This window comes from Pipra filicauda, unplaced genomic scaffold (assembly GCF_003945595.2).
Source record: "Pipra filicauda isolate LSUMZ 115617 unplaced genomic scaffold, ASM394559v2 scaffold139_size1960392_pilon, whole genome shotgun sequence".
NCBI lineage: Eukaryota > Metazoa > Chordata > Aves > Passeriformes > Pipridae > Pipra > Pipra filicauda.
Window position 1 is genome coordinate 381,468 of NW_024103873.1, and position 19,205 is coordinate 400,672.

A 19,205-nucleotide genomic window follows, 5' to 3' on the forward strand; every position below is an offset into this window, starting at 1 on the left:
GTTTTCTAGCTGTCACATTAGTCTATTTGCAGTCTCCCTGCCCTAACAGCCTTGTGTCTGCGCAGATGTCTGCCTCTCCCCATCCTTGTGATGTTTGCTCATTCAAGAGGCTCTTGCAAAGTATTTTAAGGCTTCATAAACTATGCAAACCATCTTTGTGATGGGTGGTCTTAGTCCCAATGACATGGCTCCCATCTTGTTCCCCTGAGGTGCACAGCACACAGGGAGTCCCCGGGCAGGTGCACTGCCCTCCCCTAACACTGTGCTTGGTTCCAGTGTTCCTCTCTCTACGAGGAGTGCTACGTCCTCCCATCCCAGCAGCTCAGCTCACAGGTGGGCTCCCAGGTCCAGGAAACACATCCGCTCCTGGTGGGGGAATGGAAGGTGAGTAACCCAGTAACAGAACAAACACTTTTGGGTGTTGCTAACCATCAACACAGAGCAGCATTGGATCAGCTTTGGCTGATCAGAGAAGGCAGATCTATGGATCTGCTCTTGCATGAAGGAGCGTTGCCCTGGGATCCTTCCTGGCTCTGCTGAGGGCTCTTCTTCCTGAGATGTGTCATGCTGTGTATCACTTCAGCCTCAGTCACAGTTCCTCATAAGTGAGATTCCTCCTTTTACCAAGCAGTGACTTGGTAAAAGCTGCTGTTGTCCCAGAGCTGGGTTTGAAGTGGACAGGGAGTAGGGATTGAAGAGTCAGAAAGTTGCTAAGGTTGGAAGGGAGATCTGCTTAAAGCATCCCCAACTAGATGAGTTTTCTGAGGGCCTCATCCAACTGTACCAAATATCCTCAAGGACAGAAATCCCACAGCCTCCTGGGGCCTTATTCCAGTGTATGACACCCTTAAAGGTGAAAACTGCCTTCCTTATATTTAGTCAATGTCCCATGCTCCATCTGGTATCCTTTGCCTCTCATCCTGGCACTGCGTTGGCAGAGAAGAGCCTGGCTCTGTCCTCTCTGCCCTGCCACGGGGCAGCTGAGGCTGCAGTAAGATCTCCCATTAGGACTTCCGAAGGCCGACCAAACCCCGCCCTCGTCACCTCTCCTGTACCACCCATTAATTTTTTTGCCAGTCCTCAGCTGCACTTGCTCCATCTGTCTCATAGTGGGGAGCCTCAAACTGACCACAGTGCTCCAGGTGTCCTGGTGAGCTCTGAACTGAGTGCAGGGGCCATTACCAGTGCCCTGCTGTGGCTCAGCTGCATGTCCCTTGCCAGGGAAACTGTTGGCTGTGTCAGGCAGAGGGAGGAAGGGCACTTCTTCTCAGTACCTCTGTGCTCAGTAGGGACATCCCTGCAGTCAAGGGGGATAAAAGCTGGAGGAAAACAACAAGTAGGGTTTTCTCACTCTTGCTTTCTAAATTTTTTTTCAGATCCCTGAGAACTGCAGACCCAACATGGAAGAAGGAATCTCGCTGTTCTCCACCTTACTCAACAACAAGCACTTCCTCATCGTGTTTGTCCATGCTCTTGAGCAACAGAAGGACTTTGCTGTCAGAGATAGGTATGAGCTTCAAAACCAAAGACCTGGCAGCTGGAGGAGACTGATTTCTTCCTAACCTGTAGCAATCCAGCCGTTGTCTGGGGCCATGCATTTCAGTGGATGGTTGAGTTACACTTGCCTCCCACTTTTCTATTAGAAATGGATGGCCATAAACCCTAAAGAGCACTCACTCATTTGGCTTACCAGTAAGAGAGTGCAAGCTGACCCAAGGTCCTGCAGCACTGGAAGAGTGTTGAAACTTCTAACACCATTGAGAAAGGTCATGAAAGTTGTCTGAGAGACTGCCTTTTTGTGCTAGGCTTTTTAGTGCCAGTTAGCAGTTCAGTCTTGTTGGACTGGGGCTTGAGTCCTATACGTTCTGTGTTTCAGGTGTAACCTGGCCTCCCTGCTTACAATTGCACTGCATGGGAAACTGGAGTATTACACTAGCATCATGAAGGACCTCTTGGTAGATCTAATAGATGCTTCAGCTTCCAAAAACCCCAAGCTGATGCTGAGAAGGACGGAATCGGTGGTGGAGAAGATGCTCACCAACTGGATGTCTATCTGCATGTACAGCTATCTCAGAGTAAGAGTGCCAGTCACTGCTGCAGTGGGTGCTGGGTCAGCTCTGTGTGCAACAGTGATGAGGGATGTGGGGACAGCCAAGGACCTGGTACCTGCCAGCAGTGCCACTTGAACGGTCACTAACTGTTGTATTGAAAAGTTCAGGTGTGAAAAAGCAACCTGAAATTCAGTTGCTTCTCCCCTTCTGCCCAGGGCTTTGGTGAGCTCAGGCTTCATGGCAGGCCAGAGCACAGACCGATGTTTTCACTGTGCTTGAGAAGAGCCATAGGGGAGCTGAGAAATAACCAGAATGGCTGGAGGTTTGGGAAAGCACCTGGTTTCGTGTTGTTGCTGTGACCAGCTGACACAGGCCAGCAGGGTCCATCGCTGGCGTGGAAGCCCCAGTAGTTGGGAGGACCAGGAGTGTCAGGACAGGAGCTGCTCCGTGTCAGTGCCCGTTGGTGTGTGGGGCCTCTCAGGCAGAGGCATCCTTGTGGTTCCACACAGATCCGAGCAAGAGAAGGTGGGATGTCTGTCCCAGAAGCCTGACTGTCTTCCTGACTGTGATAAAAAGGAAAATGTTTGGCATCTCAGAGCCATCAGCAGTCCATCTGCTCAGTGCTTTATCTCCAACATTTGCCAGTTCTGTTTGGAATTTCCCAGAAGAATTGAGCAATAACTTAATTGATTCCATGGCAGTTAATTGGAGGACACCCCATTATACCCACAGGGGAGAGCCTTGAAAAAGCCTTTGAAAAAAATCTCTTTTCCCAAAGTGTTTTCTACAACCACAGAAGAAATTCTTTATTGTTCTCGTACATATCATGATGTCTTCTGATCCCAGCTGATGATCACTTTTTGTCCTAAAGCCTATGGTTTTGTAGTTCATAATCTTTCATTTTAGCTCACATAATTAGCCAGTCTAATGAAAGAAGAGTTACAGGAGTGGATGAGGATGGCTGTGTCAATGTGGCACTGCTATCCAGACTGTAAGAGCAGAAAAGAGGGAATTAGTGAAATTTTTTAATCTTCAGATTTTGTGCCTTTAGTAAACGATTGGAGAAAAAGAAGTGCTGATCTCTCCTTTTGGGGAGTGGAGACCACATGTGAGGCATCTGATCCAGCTCCAGCCTGTGCTAAAAATGGACATTGTGCAAGAAGGCTTTCTCAGGGAAGAAAAAAGAGGAAAGAAAGTGGAGCTTTATCACGTGGGCCCGAAGGCTTGGGCACGTTACGCAGCTCATTAATGGTGAGGAGCTGCACGTGCAGCACGCTGCCCGTCCCTGGGGTGCTGGGTGGGAGCTGCCCATCCCCACGTGGTCCAGGACCATGGGGTGGCCTGTGGCTGTCCCCAGGGCCGGGCAGTGCTGGTGGGAGCTGTGAGCTGGCTTCCCCCTGCTCGTGGCCCCACCTGCCCCACAGAGGGAGGACGAGGATGGAGTCTGATGGGAGCAGGTCTGTGAGGTGACTGGGCCCTTTGCAGAGCTGTCAGGCCACTGGCTGAATGTGCATTTCCATCTACCCACAGCGAGTCCTCAGCACAGTCTAAGGCTGCATGGTGGGCTTGCAGTCCCCTCCACACCTCCCATGCCCAGCGTGAAGCTATGGCAGTACAGAGCATCACCACAGCTTATTTCCCATTTCCGAACTAGAGCATAATAAAGTTATTTCCAAGAGAATGATATCACACATGCTCCACAGTGATCAGGGACCTGATCAGAGGAGATACCGAGCAGCTGCTGAAATACGGAGAGGGAAAAGAATTGGTCAGACAGGAATGACTGGAGAGGCCGCTGCACTGTCACAAGGTGACACAAGCCAAGCTGTGCAAGGGGACAGGGGCTCGATCCGGATCAGCAGAGCTGACACTTTCCCCCCCACATGAATGAGGACAGAGCCCCTGCGGTGGGACAGACGGCACCTCCTTCCACACGGCTGGTGTCAGCTCGGGGCTGTGATTTAAATACTAGTGATAGCCAAGCGCCTCCCATGTGCCTCCCGTTCCTCAGGATCAAACTCGGCTGCCTTCAGAGAGGCATTTCTTGGTTAAAAAGAAGGCTGCCCGCCTGCCTGTAGCACTGCTCTGTCAGACGTGTGACGATGGGTCTGGTTTTCATTCCTGAATTATCCCCATTAATCACAGTGTCTATTCGAAACAGCTGCTGCAAAAGTCCCTGCCGTCGTGCGGTGGAAAAATTCCAACTGCTTGTATTTTCCCTTGTAAGTCAACGCTACATGCTTGAAACATTTGTTTCGCATTAATGCTCTGCCTAACAGCCCGTCCATTTGTGTTTCGGGGGAAAATGATTTGAAGGAGCTGTCTTCAGCTGGGAAGGAGCTGCCAGCCACAGGCACTCATGGTCTGCCCATGTGGAGGGCACCTGAAGGCAGTGAAGTCACCACTGATGGGAGCTGGCTCGGTGCGTGAGGGAATGGGATGAGCCAGCAGGGGCTTTCTGTGAGGGACAGGGCTCAGAGGGAACTTGCAGGATTTGCACAATCAGTGCAGAACTCTGTTTCTGCAGAACTGAGTGAGAATCGCAGATAAAATGGTCGGTGTTTTTATTTTGTGCTACAGTTTTGGTTAAAATAACTGAAAAAGAAAGCCTTTCCCATGAGATACCGTGGTATCTCACTGCTGTGCTTAGTTCCTAACAAGATCAGGGGACTGGGTGTTAAAGGAAAAGTAAGACCCTGGAATTCAGTTTTTACATCTGGGTCCAAGATTCCCCAAGTTTTGCGTGTGGGATAGCGCTGAGGTTTGGTTCTTCGCAGAGTGCAAAGTTATTTGTCCCAAAATTAACAGGCACTTGGGATAAGCAGCTGTTTTCTGTGCTTTTCCCACCCCAGCCTCACCAAAACATTTTGGAAATGGCTGTAGCATGTTCCTGGGAGGACATATATAATGACTTGTCGGAGTTGTGTTAATAGGGCAGCAACATGTGAATCCAGTCTGTGCTCTAAACCTTTTTATTTTCCCAAGCATATAAAAATGAAGCCCTCCCACGCTCCTCGTGCGTGGAACAGTTCAAGTCCTGCCAGCCTGAACTGTGCTTTCCATTACTGCAGAGTTATTTCGGTGCCCTGGGTAGCTTTAAGAGCCCATAACAGTTCAGTCAAAAATGAAAATGAAGTCTCATTAAAATACATTCACAATAGGAGGAAAAAAGGCCCCAGACTGTGTTTTTTTAAGTATTTTTTTTGTCCTGAATCAGCACTGATCTCTTCTGGTTAAACTTCCTTTCTCCCAACTAGCCAAATCCAAAGACAGTTTTGATTCCTTTCCAGATGAGTTTTCTGAACAATGCAGGAGGTTTCCAAGTTTGCCAATTTATCTCTAGTCCCTGCCTGCCAGCCCTTCTTTCCCTGCTTTGAAATTTGCTGTCTGATTAGCACTTTTGCAGATTTCCGTAACATCCCACAGTTCCTGAGCCTGAAAGCCAGAAAGCCAAACAGAAATAGCATCTCTCCAGCGGAGCGCTGTCACTGTGTCCCCTGTGGGGGACCTGGGGCTGATCCTGCCCGTGGGCACAGCAGCGGGTCTGTGATGACCCCCAATGCCCACCGTGCCAGAGCACCCACCCTGCCACTGCCAGGGCAGCTTTATGTGTGCAGGACAGTGCCGCAGAGTCAGCCCCCACCCGTGCAGCCTGTGCTCGTCTCAAGCCATAAAGAGCTCCTGTATCAGTAGGACTTGCCCTTTTTTAATGGTTGTGGAGGCACTGTGGAGCTGCTGGCTGCCCCCTCGGGTCTCCCTGAGGCCAGAGCTGCCCATGGCAGAGACAGGCAGGCTCCAGAGCCTGGCCCCGAGTTTGGCCTCGGGTTTGTCCTTGCTCACGTGCGGCACAAATGGAGTTCCTGTTGGTAGTACAGCCTGTGTTGGGGGCTGTTGACCCTGCGGGTCACCATATGGGGACAGTGGTACTGCAGCATGAGGAGGTCTCCATGTCGGTGTTGTCCCCTTGCTTGTTCTTTTATGCTTCTGCCTTTCTCTCCAAAACAATCTCTCTGTGTCTTTTGACACATTCTCCACTCTTTGCAATCTTCAGCTTCTCCACCTCCGTGACTCACCTTCCTCTATGCTCTGAAGCCGTGCCTTCCTCCATTCCAGCACCTGCAGCCCTGCTGCTGAGCCCATTTTGTGCTGCCTGCTCAGAGGAGCATTGCAGGAATCATTAAACCCTTGCAGCAGACCTGGGGAGCTTCCCTGCGTTCCTGAAGTTTCCCTTGGAAAGGAAGTGACTGCCTGGCTGACACAAGACAGCGTATGCCCACCCAGAGCCCCCTGCATCACCATATCATCAACCGCGCCAAATGCAGCACATCCAAATTGACACTGAACTAATTGCTTTAGCAATTACAGGGCAATTAGAATAAAAGAATCACCAAGTTTTAATTAAGAAGCAGATTGAACAGGATTTAGCAGCTCCTAGCTGAGAAATATCAAAACCGTTGGGTATCTGTTGTCTTGAGCAGGCTCTCAGATGGCAGGGCTCCGTGTGCCGGGGGGGGATGCTCCCATTACATAAATGTGCAGAATTTGCACTTGCCTCATTGGAAGAAAATTGAACATGAACATTAGGGAGAATGGGATGTACTGCAGTACTGAAAAGTTCCTTAAAAAAATAGCTTATGTTTTCCTTGCACATCAGTGCATCAGGCAGAGGTGGATCGGAAATCTGGCATTAAGCTGTGTAGCTGAACCACATAACAAATAGGTGCTCCCTGTCATGTTTTTGGTTTTTGCTGCAGCAGTGACACAGTTCACCTCTCTCCCATGAGCTTAAGTTTGATGAATGTAAGGAGTTAAATGATGTGTTTACTTGCTGTCGCATGGGAACAGCTTGTTGACCCGGATCCTCTCTGTTTTGCTGTGATGAGGGCTTTGCTGTGGTATGAGAAGTATGAACACTGATTCCCAGAGCCACAGACCGAGGCCATGGGCTCACTCCTTTGGAGTTCAGTGGCAAAGCAGGCAGTGCAAAGAGGGGTTCATCTGACATATTTACGAGAAAGCCAGATGCTGCAGACCTGGAGTTTTGTGCATATCAGCCCTTCCTTGTCCTGCTGAGTCCAGCATGTTGTACAGTCTGCACCCTTGTCAGAGTTCAGGAAGCATCTCTGTAGCACAGTGTGTCAGATTCTCCATGAAGTTCATCTGTAATTTCACATGTAAATTAATGCACATTTGTATTTTGCCAAGCATGGTGTGTGCACATCCCCGCTCAGCACAGCCACGCATTTGCCCCTGCCTTCTGAGCAGCACCTGAGCTCTGCCCACCAAACAGCACAGGCTGGCCCAGCCTGTCAGTGACATTCCACAGCTCCAGTGCTTGCTGGAGAACTTGGATGGAGTATGTTGATGCTGACAATTACAGCATCCCCAAAAATGGCCTGCGGCTGTTGTCGGCTGTTTTGTCCTCTTCCCCATCTGCGTTGTCACGGTGCCATAAGTCTGAAAACTTCTGAGCAGCCTCGGAGAAATGCTGGTGGGAGCTGGGGGTGATGGCACCCACTGGGCATTCACAGCACCTGGGGTGGGCTGTTCCTGCTCCTCAGTATGCGGAGGCACTTTCAGTGTCCGTGCAGAGCCTGTCCCTGCCACGTCGCTGATGGAGACACCACCACTGCGTCCTGTTTGCTGACTTGGTCTTTCCTTTCTCCAGGAGACGGTTGGAGAGCCCTTCTTCCTGCTGATCTGTGCCATCAAACAGCAGATTAACAAAGGTTCCATCGATGCCATTACAGGAAAAGCCAGGTACACCCTCAACGAGGAATGGCTGCTGAGGGAGAACATTGAGGCAAAGCCAAGGGTGAGTACCCACGTACTGGAGCTGTGCTCAGTATTTGGGTCTGCACAGCTTGTATGACGAGGAGGAACCTGGACAAAAAGAGGAGAGGGTTTCTGATAGCAAGAGTTGCTCTCATTGCCTGCAGCTTTTGGCTGCAACCTAGGTGGTAGCTGTGCCTCCCTGAGCTCTGAGCAGGCTTCTCTGGCAGCCTGCAGCCCCTCACAGCTGCCTGTCTCGCTGTTCGGTAGTTCTTGAGCTGGTTACTGGTGGTGCTGGCAGTTGGCTCCAGCAGCGCAGTAGACCCATCCTGTTTAGAGGTCATTTCAGCAGTGGAGCTCAGCCCATTGCGTCAGGCAGAGGCTGAGCAATGAGCCTTGGCAGCCACATTAGTCACCAATTGAAGCCAAGCGGCTGAGGAGATGGCTGGTGATGGGGTTTGACCCTTCCTCCCGCCCTGCAGTGGTCTCTGCGTCAGGGCCAGGCCCCATTAGCAAGACTGCATGAGGGGGGGCTGTGGTGTCGCTCCCTGTGTCCTCCTGGCTCCATCAACAAACAGGGCCCTCAGCCCCCAGGGCTGTAAATCAGCACCTCTCATGCTGTAAAGCCTCAATGGCCACATTAGTTCAGCCTGATTTCCATCAGCACGCGGCCCAGGGCACACCAGCCAGAGCTGTGTAGGCACTGCAGCCTCCGAGCTTCCTTGGGAGCCAGCGGGACCCGGCAGGTCACCCCTAATAACAGCCTCTGCCTGCAGAACCTCAACGTCTCCTTCCAAGGCTGTGGGATGGACTCCCTGAGTGTCAGGGCCATGGACACGGACACACTCAGCCAAGTGAAGGAGAAGATTCTGGAGGCCTTCTGCAAGAACGTCCCCTACTCCCAGTGGCCAAGGGTGGAAGACGTTGACCTTGGTAAGGACCAGCCAGTCCGTGAAACCAGATGAAGCACCTGATGTTGCACAGCAGCTGTTGGTGCCTGTCAGAGCAGTGGGTGAAGCAGTGCTGACAGGGGGCAGACATCAGGGCAGCCTTTCGGTCCCTGGAACCTCAGGCCCCCTGGCACCTGCCTCCTTCGGGCTGGGGTCTCACTTCTCCCCTCTCTGTGTTCAGAGTGGTTTGCCACCAGCACCGACAGCTACATCCTGCGGGACCTCGATGACACGTCGGTGGTGGAGGATGGCAGGAAGAAACTCAACACATTAGCACATTACAAGGTAAAGCTGCCGGTGCCGCAGGGGAGCTTCACCTCCTTGGAGCCTGCCTGGCCTCCGGGGAGAGCTGCAGTTCCCCTCCAAAAACAGGATCATCAGGAACAAGCAGGGAGGTTGCCATAGCTCCGTGAGAGCTTCCAGGGAATAGACATCTGCCCTGGCGAGCATCTCGTTAATATTGCAACACACAGAAACTAATTAAACACTCTTCATGCAAAACAAGTTATTACTGACAACAGAAAGAGGAGGGGAAAAACCTCCTATTCCCAAGGGCCACCAGCCTGGCTGATTAGTATCACTCTGCTCTTGATCCGCACTCCTGCTGAAATCACAGCTACGACTCAATGCCTGCCCTGAGAGCAGAGGCTGGGGATGCCATCCAGGAGCTGAGGCCAAAAATGCGGGGATATGTGGTGAATCAGATTGTTTCCTTGACTGTTTTTGTGTTAAAATTAAATGAAACCAGAAATATTTACATGATTTCCATACTCCCTGGTATGCCTAGGAGCATAATCCTCACTGGTCTGTAGCTGTGCACAGAAAACAAAAGCGGAGCTGAGAGCTCGTTAATATGGTTATCGGGGTAACGCTGCCATGGTACCCTGTGGCAGAGGGGATGCACCGGCCCCACACGTTCCTTCTGCCGTTTGGGGAAAGGCAAACCAGCACCTGCACAGCACAACCCTCCCTCCTCTTCAACTTACCGGGAGTTCTCATCCAAAAATGCATCTTGGAAACACGTATATGCCCAATTCCCATTGGGTTTGAGAACCTCGCTATCTTGTATTTGCATTGAAAATTTCTTTCCATGTAGGGCAGTGCCGTCACTGCCAGTTCCCACTTGGGCTCAGGGGCAGGGCAGGGTGGGTGCAGGGGACGTTCGTGGCAGAACCGTGACTGAGCCAGCATCCCCCAGCTCCTGAGTTCTCCCCGGGGCTGCGGAGGCACCGTTAAGGCCCCCATCATCAATGCCTGCTCTTCCCTTCCTCCACAGATCCCTGAAGGGGCATCCCTGGCCATGAGTTTGTCAGACAAGAAGGACACCACACTGAGCAGAGGTAACTTTTTGCTCCTCTTCCCCTACTTCTGGTGACTGGGCAGGAACACTTGTACTGTCAGAGGTTGTCTCTGGCCAGGATGTTGGGAGCCACTGCCAGGCCCCATGCCTGGGCACTGGGATACCGTGGCCCTAAACATGTGCTATCCAGTCTCCTTCTGTTCCTACTTGGTGGGGTGCAGAGTGCTCTCCCAGCCTTCAAGGTGTTTGCACCTTCCATCTCACACTCTGACTGGGGGTTTGCATCCAGTCTGTGCTGACAGAGTGAGAAAAAGGAAGAATCTGAAACCACTTGGCTGGAAAAGCCCTCTCCCTCCCATTTACACATGTTCAGTCTCTTACCAGCACATTTCTAGGTTTCAGGCTGTGCAGAGTCAAAAAAAAACACAAGGGAGACAAAAATCCACATTGAACAAGGAATTTCAAACTCCATTTTCAGGCTGCCTGCACAGGGCCCAGCAGTGGGAGTCCTTTTTCTGCCGGGGCGAGGAGCTGCTCAGGGCTGAGCTGCCCTGATGATGAGACTGGGAGACAGTCATGGGAGCACGGGGCATGGCAGGGCACAGCAGGGCACCACCGTGCAGGAGTGCCGTGTGCTCATCCTGCTCTTGGGTCCCTCTTAAAACACACCTTGGGAGACTGCAGGTCCCCCTTAAAGTACCTCCTAAGGTACTTGCCATGTGCCCCAGAATGCAATGAACAGCCCAAAACCAAGGAGAAACACTGAGATCACTTGTGGTGAGAACACCAGCTCAGTCTTGGAGTTCAGATGCCTCTTGAGGGCACCAGGAGAGGTGGGTTTCAGTTTGGGTCCCTCGACTGAGCCCCTGTGTCTTTCTTCTTCACAGTGAAGGATTTGGACACGGAGAAGTACTTCCACTTGGTAAGTATCCTGCTCCTGGTTGCAGGGATGCCGTCTGTGTGTGGGGGCCTGGGCTGCCCTCCCCTCCTGCCCTCCAGGAACTGCTTCTGAAAAGCAGAGTTGTTGCTCCAGGACACCCACTCTGCAGTGGCACTGGCACGCAGGGGGCTCTGCTCCCCCAGATCTGTCCTGCTGCCATGACAGCAAGGATGCTGACAGAGTGTGCAGCGATCCCTCCTCTCTCCTGCACTGGAGTCAGTGGGTCCTGTTTGTTCAGAGCATGTGTTGAAAGAGGAGAAACTCTCAACCTTGCTGACATTAACTTATATCTGTGGGCTGGAGTGTCAGATATGACGAACAAGCTGGATCAAGGTTTGTTAGTTCTCCTCAGCAGGGCACAATGAGGTGCAGAAAGGTGATCTATAGACAAACTTTAGTACTGAGGGACACAATAAAAAATTACCGGGATGGCAGAGAAATTGTTGTTCCTGATTGAGCTGTGGGCAGCCACAGAGAGCTCAGGAGCACGTCTGGAGCATGGCGTGGCACAGTGCTGCCAGCAGCATCCTGTGACACCTCAGTCAAGTCACCTGCTGGGAGCTCCTGGCACTCAGCCTGCTTCCCGGGCTGGGCACGTCCATGGTTCCTGCTGGTGTGCTGTTCTGGAAGCACAGAGTGCTAAATGCTGCTAAAAGCTGCTACAAGAAAAGGTGTTATGGACAACAACAATATTTTATAGCCTGGTTTTGGGATTTCTTTTCTCTGCTTGTGTTTCCATGCTGAAGTAGAAGCACATACACACACGCACACGTGCCGAGCAAGGAGGGAAAAGGGATGGGAAACCAACTGTTCGCATGTGAAACAGTGCCAGGATGGACGTCAGTGGCTTGGTTTGTCATTATAGAGCAGTAATTCACTTACCTGACTAGTGGAATATTCATTTTTGTTTTGAAAAAGCCAATATTCCTACATATTGTGCTTTTTCAAAATCCTAGGAAAACTGGTTTCTGCAGACACCATGTGCATTGCTACTGGGAGCCCAAGGTGCAGCCACATGGGGTTGGGAGAGCTCGAGGGGGGGGTGAGCAGGCCAGCATGCAAAGGGAGATGGACGGGTTCGTTTCCTTTGTCTAGCATGAGAGAGGCAATAAAGAGCACAGGAGAAACAAATGTCAGAAAAACTGAGTATTTTAAATCACTTTTTTAAAAGCCATATAAAGGTGTGTTTCTAAAACAGTAATTGCTTTTTAATTGAATTTTATGTTTAGTTGAAATTCTATAGTGAAAGGAAAGTTCAGTGTGACACTTGCAGAGAGGAGTGTTCTGACCGTGTGTTTTACCTGGGGCCAGGTTCTCCCAACCGATGAATCAGTGGAACATAAGAAGTCCCACAGGCAGAGCCATAGGAAGAAAGTCCTTCCAGAGATCTACCTGACACGGCTGCTCTCCACCAAGGTAGGAGCCAGGTGGCCCCCCGTTCGTGGCAGGTGGGATTGTTTGTTGTCCCTAGGGAGAAGTCTGCTTCCGGGGAGGAGCGCTGCGGGGCCGGTCTCTCAGGGGGCACTGGGACTCCTGTCCTGGATGGCTGGAGCACGTTTAGTGAGGCTGCCAGGCACCTCTGGCTCCTCAGGTCCCTCCAGCTTCCCAGCTTGCCCTCACTTCTGAATGACGCCCCACACGATCTCCCTGGGCTGGACTGGGGTCTGTGCAGAGGAAAGGGAGGTTGTCTGCCTTGGGGCTCGTGGTGCACAGCTCAGACCTGAACCCATCCCTCCAGCAAGAGATCCTGCTGGGACAGGAGGTGGAGATGCTCAGCTGTGGGAGCAGGGGGAATGTCTGTGTGATAGGTCAGATCCGGACCATCTTTAATCCCAGCATGGTGCCTCACTGGAGCAGAGATCACAAGGATGACCAGCAGTCTCTAGTCTTCTTTGTGTGTGCTGTGCAGAACAACCACAGATGTGAGATCCCAGCAGTAAAAAAGAAAATCTCAATGCCAGAAGAAATTAAACCCAAATGCAAGTTAATTATATCACTATGCACAAACAAACCTTTCCCTCCCTGCTTTGGCATCCACTTTCTCTTCTGATTTATTCAACTGGCAGCAAAGTGTTTCCCCTTGTGCACAGCAGTCACAGCCCCTCTGCTATTCTCCTGGGCTCGAATGCTCTCCCCGGGCTCCAGTTTGTCCTTGTCCTGCAGGGCACACTCCAGAAGTTCCTGGACGACTTGTTCAAAGCCATTCTCAGTATCCGAGATGATAAACCGCCTGTGGCCGTGAAGTATTTCTTTGACTTCCTAGAGGAGCAAGCAGAGAAGAGAGGGATCACAGACCCTGACACTCTGCACATCTGGAAGACCAACAGGTTTGGAAGAAGAAATCTTTCTTTTCTTCCTTCCATCTCTCAGGAGCAGCAGCTGCAAAGCCCTGGTGTCCCAGATCAATCATTAGGTTGCTAAAAGTAGAAGAGGGATTTGGAAAACAGGGAGGGTGGCAGAGGTGGTAGCAAAAGATGAGGCCAAAGACAGGCTTGGAGAGCTTTAAACAAAAACGGGGCTCATGGGAACAGCGAGCTGGAAGAGGAGGCATGGACAGATAAAGGGCAGAAGGAACTGGCACACTAACAAAAATAATGAAAGGAGAAACAGGATGACAGGAGACAGCAGTGGTGTTAGCTCCAAGCACTGGAGATCTGAGACTGAGTCATGGATGTTTTAAAACCAGCATATTTGGCTCCTTTTCATTTGCTTTCTGGCTTTTCAGCCCTCCAGGGCAATTTTCCTGACTTCTCTCTGACTTACCACGGGACTCTGGGAGCTGATGCTGTGATAGTGTCGTGCTGGTGGGCACTGCAGCACTGGGACCAGCCAGAGTGGCGCTGAGGGATGTGATGAGCAGTGGGATTTGGGTGGGGGACCCAAAGTGAAGGGGAAATAAAGCAGGAAAGAAAGCAGAGATTTTAAGCAGGAAGAGCAGGGAGCTGGGAGGGAGCATCAAGGAAAGGTTTAGAGCTTCTCAGGCTGTGGGGACAGTAACTGTTTCCAGCCCAGTATGTGAAAATTGAAACCAAATTTGGCTGGGAAAGCAGGCATGCAGGCACAACCATTGGGCTACAGATCTGCCTGCCCTTTGCTACCTTCATTAGGCCTGCAGAGCAAAGATTTTGCTCCTCAGCTGCCACAGAGGGACAGTAGGAAGGGCGAGCAATAGACTGAAGCTGTGTTGTAGCCAGATGAGCAGTGAAGTGAAGTAATTGGAGAAGAAAATTATGAGAGAGCAGAAAAAAAGACATATGAAATGCATTTCACGGGGCCAGGCTCACCATCAGAATCAGATGATGGTTACTGTCAGGGAAGAGGGAAAAGCCAGTGACACCAGCAAGGGGGAAGCCTGACTCAACAGCTCCATGCAGCCGGTGCGTCTCCAGGCCCACGGCTGCCTCGGGAGCTGCAGGGCCAAATGTGTGCCCAGAGGAGGCTCTACGTGCAGTTGCCTGTCTGTGCTGCATCCTCCAGCCTGTAGAAATGTCTCTGGGGTGAAGGTGCATTCCTGCCCCTCTGTCAAGGCAGGGATCGAATCTGTACTGGGGTTATTAAATAGTAGAATCTCTCTCCTCAGTTTTTTCTCTCTGCTACTCACTTTCTATCATCATCTTTCCTGCATTTCCTCCCCTGTCCCTCTAAAACACAAAAATTCACCTGGTGTGTGTTCCTGGATCCTTCTCTTTGCAGCCTACCGCTGAGGTTTTGGGTCAACATCCTGAAAAACCCCCAGTTTGTCTTTGACATTGACAAAACAGACCACATCGATGCCTGTCTGTCTGTGATCGCCCAGGCCTTCATCGACGCCTGCTCCCTCTCCGACCTGCAGCTGGGCAAGGTACTGTCTGGCGAGGACACCAAGCTCCTGCTTGGGCAGCCGCAGAACGGACCAGTCCGGGTGGGCAGGGACTGGCAGAGGTCACCAGCCTGGCCTCCCCACAGCAGGACTGCCTGGAGCCATTGCTTGGGCTCATGCAGCTGAGTTTTGGCTGTCTCCAGGGATGCGTTCTCCCCTCCTTCCCTACCCCTTCGTTCAGGCTTGAGCTGGAAATCCGCACCTCCTTTGTCACAAACAGTGGCCAGGGAGCAGGGACACACAGTCACAGGCAGGATTGACACAGGGCAGAGCCCCAGGCCAGGGGGCTCTGAGGGTCAGGGAAGACCAGCTGCTGGGCTGTGCACTGAGGTTCACCCATCGGCTCCATGAGCTCTCCTGCAGCTGTGGGAGAGCACCCGCTGACTCGGCACTGTGTCTAAAATGCTTCCTGACCCGGCTGAGCTGCTGCTGGAGCAGGCAAACATTTCTGCTGTTGTCTCAGGCAGGGGCGTAAGTTGGAAAGGTGAGCACAGGTGGGGGTCAGCTCTGCCCAGGGCACCAACACGGGGCATGGGCAGACCCCACAGGGGAGCCCAATTCCCTGTCAAGGCTGGTTTAGGGGTCACCATCAGCATAATGATCCCGTAAAGCAGCTGAGGGACAACGTAAGCTCCTAGTGACAGGATGGAAAATGATGTAGCTCCAGGTGAAGCTTCAGTCGTTGCTGTTGGTGGTTTCTGCACAGCCTCTCACCTGGGAGAGCTGCAAGAAGCCCAGGAGTTGACCCAATCCTCCAGGAGCACGGGCTGTGCCTGCCCAGGCAGCACAGAGCAGGCCTGGCTCACCTGGCGGTGTGGGGCTGCCCGGGGCCATCCCGGTGACACCATCCATCAGCACATGGAAGGCACTCAGCAGGCACTGCCGCAGTTGCTGCTCTCCTCCAGTGCAGCGCCTCCATCCCACACTGGCCATCCCCGGCACGGTGTCGGAGCCCGGCGGGCTCGACACACCACCGGGGGAGCTGAGAACGCGAGGCTGCACGGACCAGGTCCCCTCTCCCACCCTCAGGCCCTGCACATGGTCCTGCGGGGCCAGCCAGCGGCAGGACGACCCACGGCATGTTCTCTGTTCTCTGTTCCCCGCGGCCTTGGCTGAGCGCGGTGTTGACATTTGAAACTTCCTGACGTAAGTTCCATTAAGAAACGCTGTAAATCGCTGTCGGCGGCAGAGTGTGATGGGGGGGGACCCTGCGGCGAGGGGGTGGGGGTGGGCGCTGTGCCCCCAGCCCCAGAGCTGCAGGAAACCTTTGCTGGGAGAGGTTAATGCTGGAGGAAGATCTAATGAGCGCTTGATTTTTTGTTTGTTTGGGTTTTGGTCTTTTTTTTGCATGTGTTATGAAACACCTACAATTTGTCCTTGTCAAGCAGCGGATGAGGGGAAGAGGGGTCAGCTGGAGTCAGACAGCAGATGGAAACATTTTTCAGGAATACAATAGCATAAGTGAAGGAATTGTTGAGTAATGTGGGAAGAATAAATCCTCAGCCTAAAAATCAGCTTGCATGTACACGCAATGTATCACAGCGTTTTCCAGGCTGGATTCTTCCCTTCGTTTCAGCACATTGCTCTCAGTACTACAAAAGTGAGAGCAGACTCAGTCTGTACATCTGCGGTGCACAAGCGGTTAATAAACCAGTGCCCATCTCTTCATATTACAGACAAATCAGACACAAATTAAAAAAAACTTAAAAAAGAGGCAGCATGGGTTTCCTTTGTGCTTCCAAGGGAAAAAAAAATAATGCTGTGAGCAAGTTCTGTGAGTTGGCCATATTCCCGTAATGCCTTGTCATTGGGTTTGAAAATAAACTGCTGTGAGATCTGGTGCCACAGCCTGGTGCCCGTTTCCCATTTCCCCCACAGCATTAGCCATGCTACAGATTGCAGCAGCAGATTGCATTCACCCCGGGCTCCCCTATTCCTGCCTGACAGAGCTGAGGATGCTGCCTGCAGCCAGAGCCCCCCGCACCATCTCCTCAGCAGGTCCCCTCTCCCCCTGTCAGAGCACTGGAGAGCAGTCCCACACACCAGTGTCAGGGTGGCAGGACACGGTGATCTCACACCTCTCAATGTCCCAGAGCCTGGGGCGCTCCCCCTTGGGGATCCAACACTAGGCCAGTCAGCCAAGTTCATTCCCAGGGTAATGATATCAGCAGGGCAGGATTGCCTCGAGGTTAAAATCATTCATACTGTGTTTGCAAGGAGAGCAGCAGGGTTGTGCCTCCACTGGTACAACCTGGTTGTGTGGCTGGGAGGTTAAGGCTGCTGTGTCCAAGCTGACATTAATCAAGAGTATTCAGTATTCTCTGTTAATTACTTTACGTACACTCAATTTAGGCCAGGCAGGCTGGGTTAGCCAATGCAAAATAAATCAAAGCTACATGAAAAATCCAAGAGCACCATTTCAACTGACAAAGTTCAGCTTGTAAGATAAATTTGTTCTTCAGTTTAAATCAGGCTGGCTGCTCAAGAGACCCCAGCAACTGCATGCGGAAGCCCTTCCCTTGTTGCCAGTTTCCACACACAGTGCCATGGAGCACAAGTGTTTGATCTAGAGCAGGGCTGCTACCTCACCTGTAGAGCATCACCTGACAGCAAGCCACCCTGCCTGACCCTGGGCATGGTTTTAGCCTGCTCTTACTGCAACTTAAAACACATCCCCACCAACCCCCTTCTCTGGCATTGAGCTGACAGATGTCCAGCTCATGCTAGGATGAAGGGCAGCAGGATGGTGCTGCAGCTCCGCAGGCACATGGTGCCCATCTGCAGATCCTTGATGTATTTGAGGCCATGAGCTGTTTGGTGCCTTGGTGCCATTCCCCTGCAGTCCTGTCTGGTGACAGCCAGGACCAAAGGCAAGACTGCTCCCCGTACCTAGCTGTAGCTGAGGTCCCTGTCTGATGGACGGTCAGCACTCTGGTCAAGCAACCAGGATAAAGTTTTCAGCCAGGAACAACACGGGGCCTGATTTTGGTCTCTCACCCTCACTCTAGGACTCCCCGACCAACAAACTGCTGTATGCCAAGGAGATCCCCGAGTACAGGAAGATAGTGCAGCGATACTACAAGCAAATCCATGACATGTCGCCACTGAGTGAGCAGGAGATGAACGCCCACCTCGCAGAGGAGTCGCGGGTAAGTGGATGGAGGGGATGGGGTTGGGTCTGCAGGCTTGGTGTCCTACTGGCATCTGGGAGCAGCAGGGAATGCAGATAGGCTGCAGTCAGCTACTGCTTGGATGCTAGAAGGAGCGTGCAAGAAACAATATTTTGCCTCAAACTTCTACACATAAACTTCATCTGACCTAATTCCAAGCATCTTCAATTACTGCCAGAGCTGCAGTAAACACCCACGAGTTCGCTTGAGCCTAACTAGCTCTGGCACCACTGGGAGCTGAGCGTGAAATTCAGTGCCAAAAAGCCAGGAAGTTTGGACAAGGATCTCTGCAATCCTGCAGCCACCCAGCCAGCTGGCCCCTGGGCGCAACTGCCAGGGCTGGCCCCAAGTCCCAGGCAGCCGCTGGCAGCCAGCCCTGGTACCAGCCACGGGAGCTGGCAGCCACGCTCTGGATCAGAGTTCTGCCAGTGATGCACCGTGCATTCCTCAGAATCAGACCTTCTCCCCAAGGTGTTCTAGCTTCAGGCACTGAGCAGGACTTTTCCATTGACATTCTGCGGCCCAGCTGATGTGCTGCTCTCCTGTGAAATGGCTTTGGGCACGGAGGCGTAAGCAGTGCTACCCAGAGCGGGTATTTAAGGCTGGCTTTGAAAAGATGGAGACCTGTCCTGTTGTAAGCAAATGCACCTTCCTTAAAGGAAAAAGGCAAGAATCTGGCTGCACCAACACAACAGAAATAAAATTACCCAGGCAAAACCTGCTTTTAATGTAGTTGTTGCCAGCTGGCTGGGCTGAAACTCAGATGCTGCATCCTGTTAATATTATCCTCTCTTTTTTTCTGTCTTTATAAAGAAATACCGGAATGAGTTCAACACCAACGTTGCCATGGCTGAGATATACAAGTATGCCAAGAGATACCGCTCCCAGGTGAGTGGGTTTCAGGGCACTCGGGTCTCAGCATGCCTGCTGTGGTAACTCCATAATCAGACACTTGCATGCAGTCCCACAGAACAGGGATTATCAGGGTTTGCATAGTCCCAGCACATATGTAGTAGATGCACATGCAGATGCACTTGCTCTGTGTCCCTTGGCTGGCAACTTCTTGGAAGAGAAGGCCAGCTATTACCAGCTGGTCTTAACGGTGTTTGACTGGGCCGCGCTGAAGCAGGGCTGCCTGATGTGTAGGTGCTTTCAAGAGGGCA

At 51.9% G+C, this 19,205-nt stretch overlaps 1 protein-coding gene across 1 annotated transcript in view; it reads left to right on the forward strand.

Moving 5' to 3' along the window:
• PLXND1 (plexin D1) overlaps positions 1–19,205 on the forward strand; it is a 71,446-nt gene that overhangs the window by 49,309 nt on the left and 2,932 nt on the right. The window contains exons 23-35 of the mRNA XM_027746419.2: positions 277–384; positions 1,377–1,507; positions 1,877–2,075; positions 7,720–7,866; positions 8,600–8,756; positions 8,955–9,058; positions 10,050–10,113; positions 10,961–10,995; positions 12,325–12,429; positions 13,177–13,340; positions 14,707–14,854; positions 17,881–18,021; positions 18,856–18,930. Coding sequence (XP_027602220.2) covers positions 277–384; positions 1,377–1,507; positions 1,877–2,075; positions 7,720–7,866; positions 8,600–8,756; positions 8,955–9,058; positions 10,050–10,113; positions 10,961–10,995; positions 12,325–12,429; positions 13,177–13,340; positions 14,707–14,854; positions 17,881–18,021; positions 18,856–18,930 — 1,578 coding nt within the window. The remainder of the gene's footprint in view (positions 1–276; positions 385–1,376; positions 1,508–1,876; positions 2,076–7,719; positions 7,867–8,599; positions 8,757–8,954; positions 9,059–10,049; positions 10,114–10,960; positions 10,996–12,324; positions 12,430–13,176; positions 13,341–14,706; positions 14,855–17,880; positions 18,022–18,855; positions 18,931–19,205) is intronic.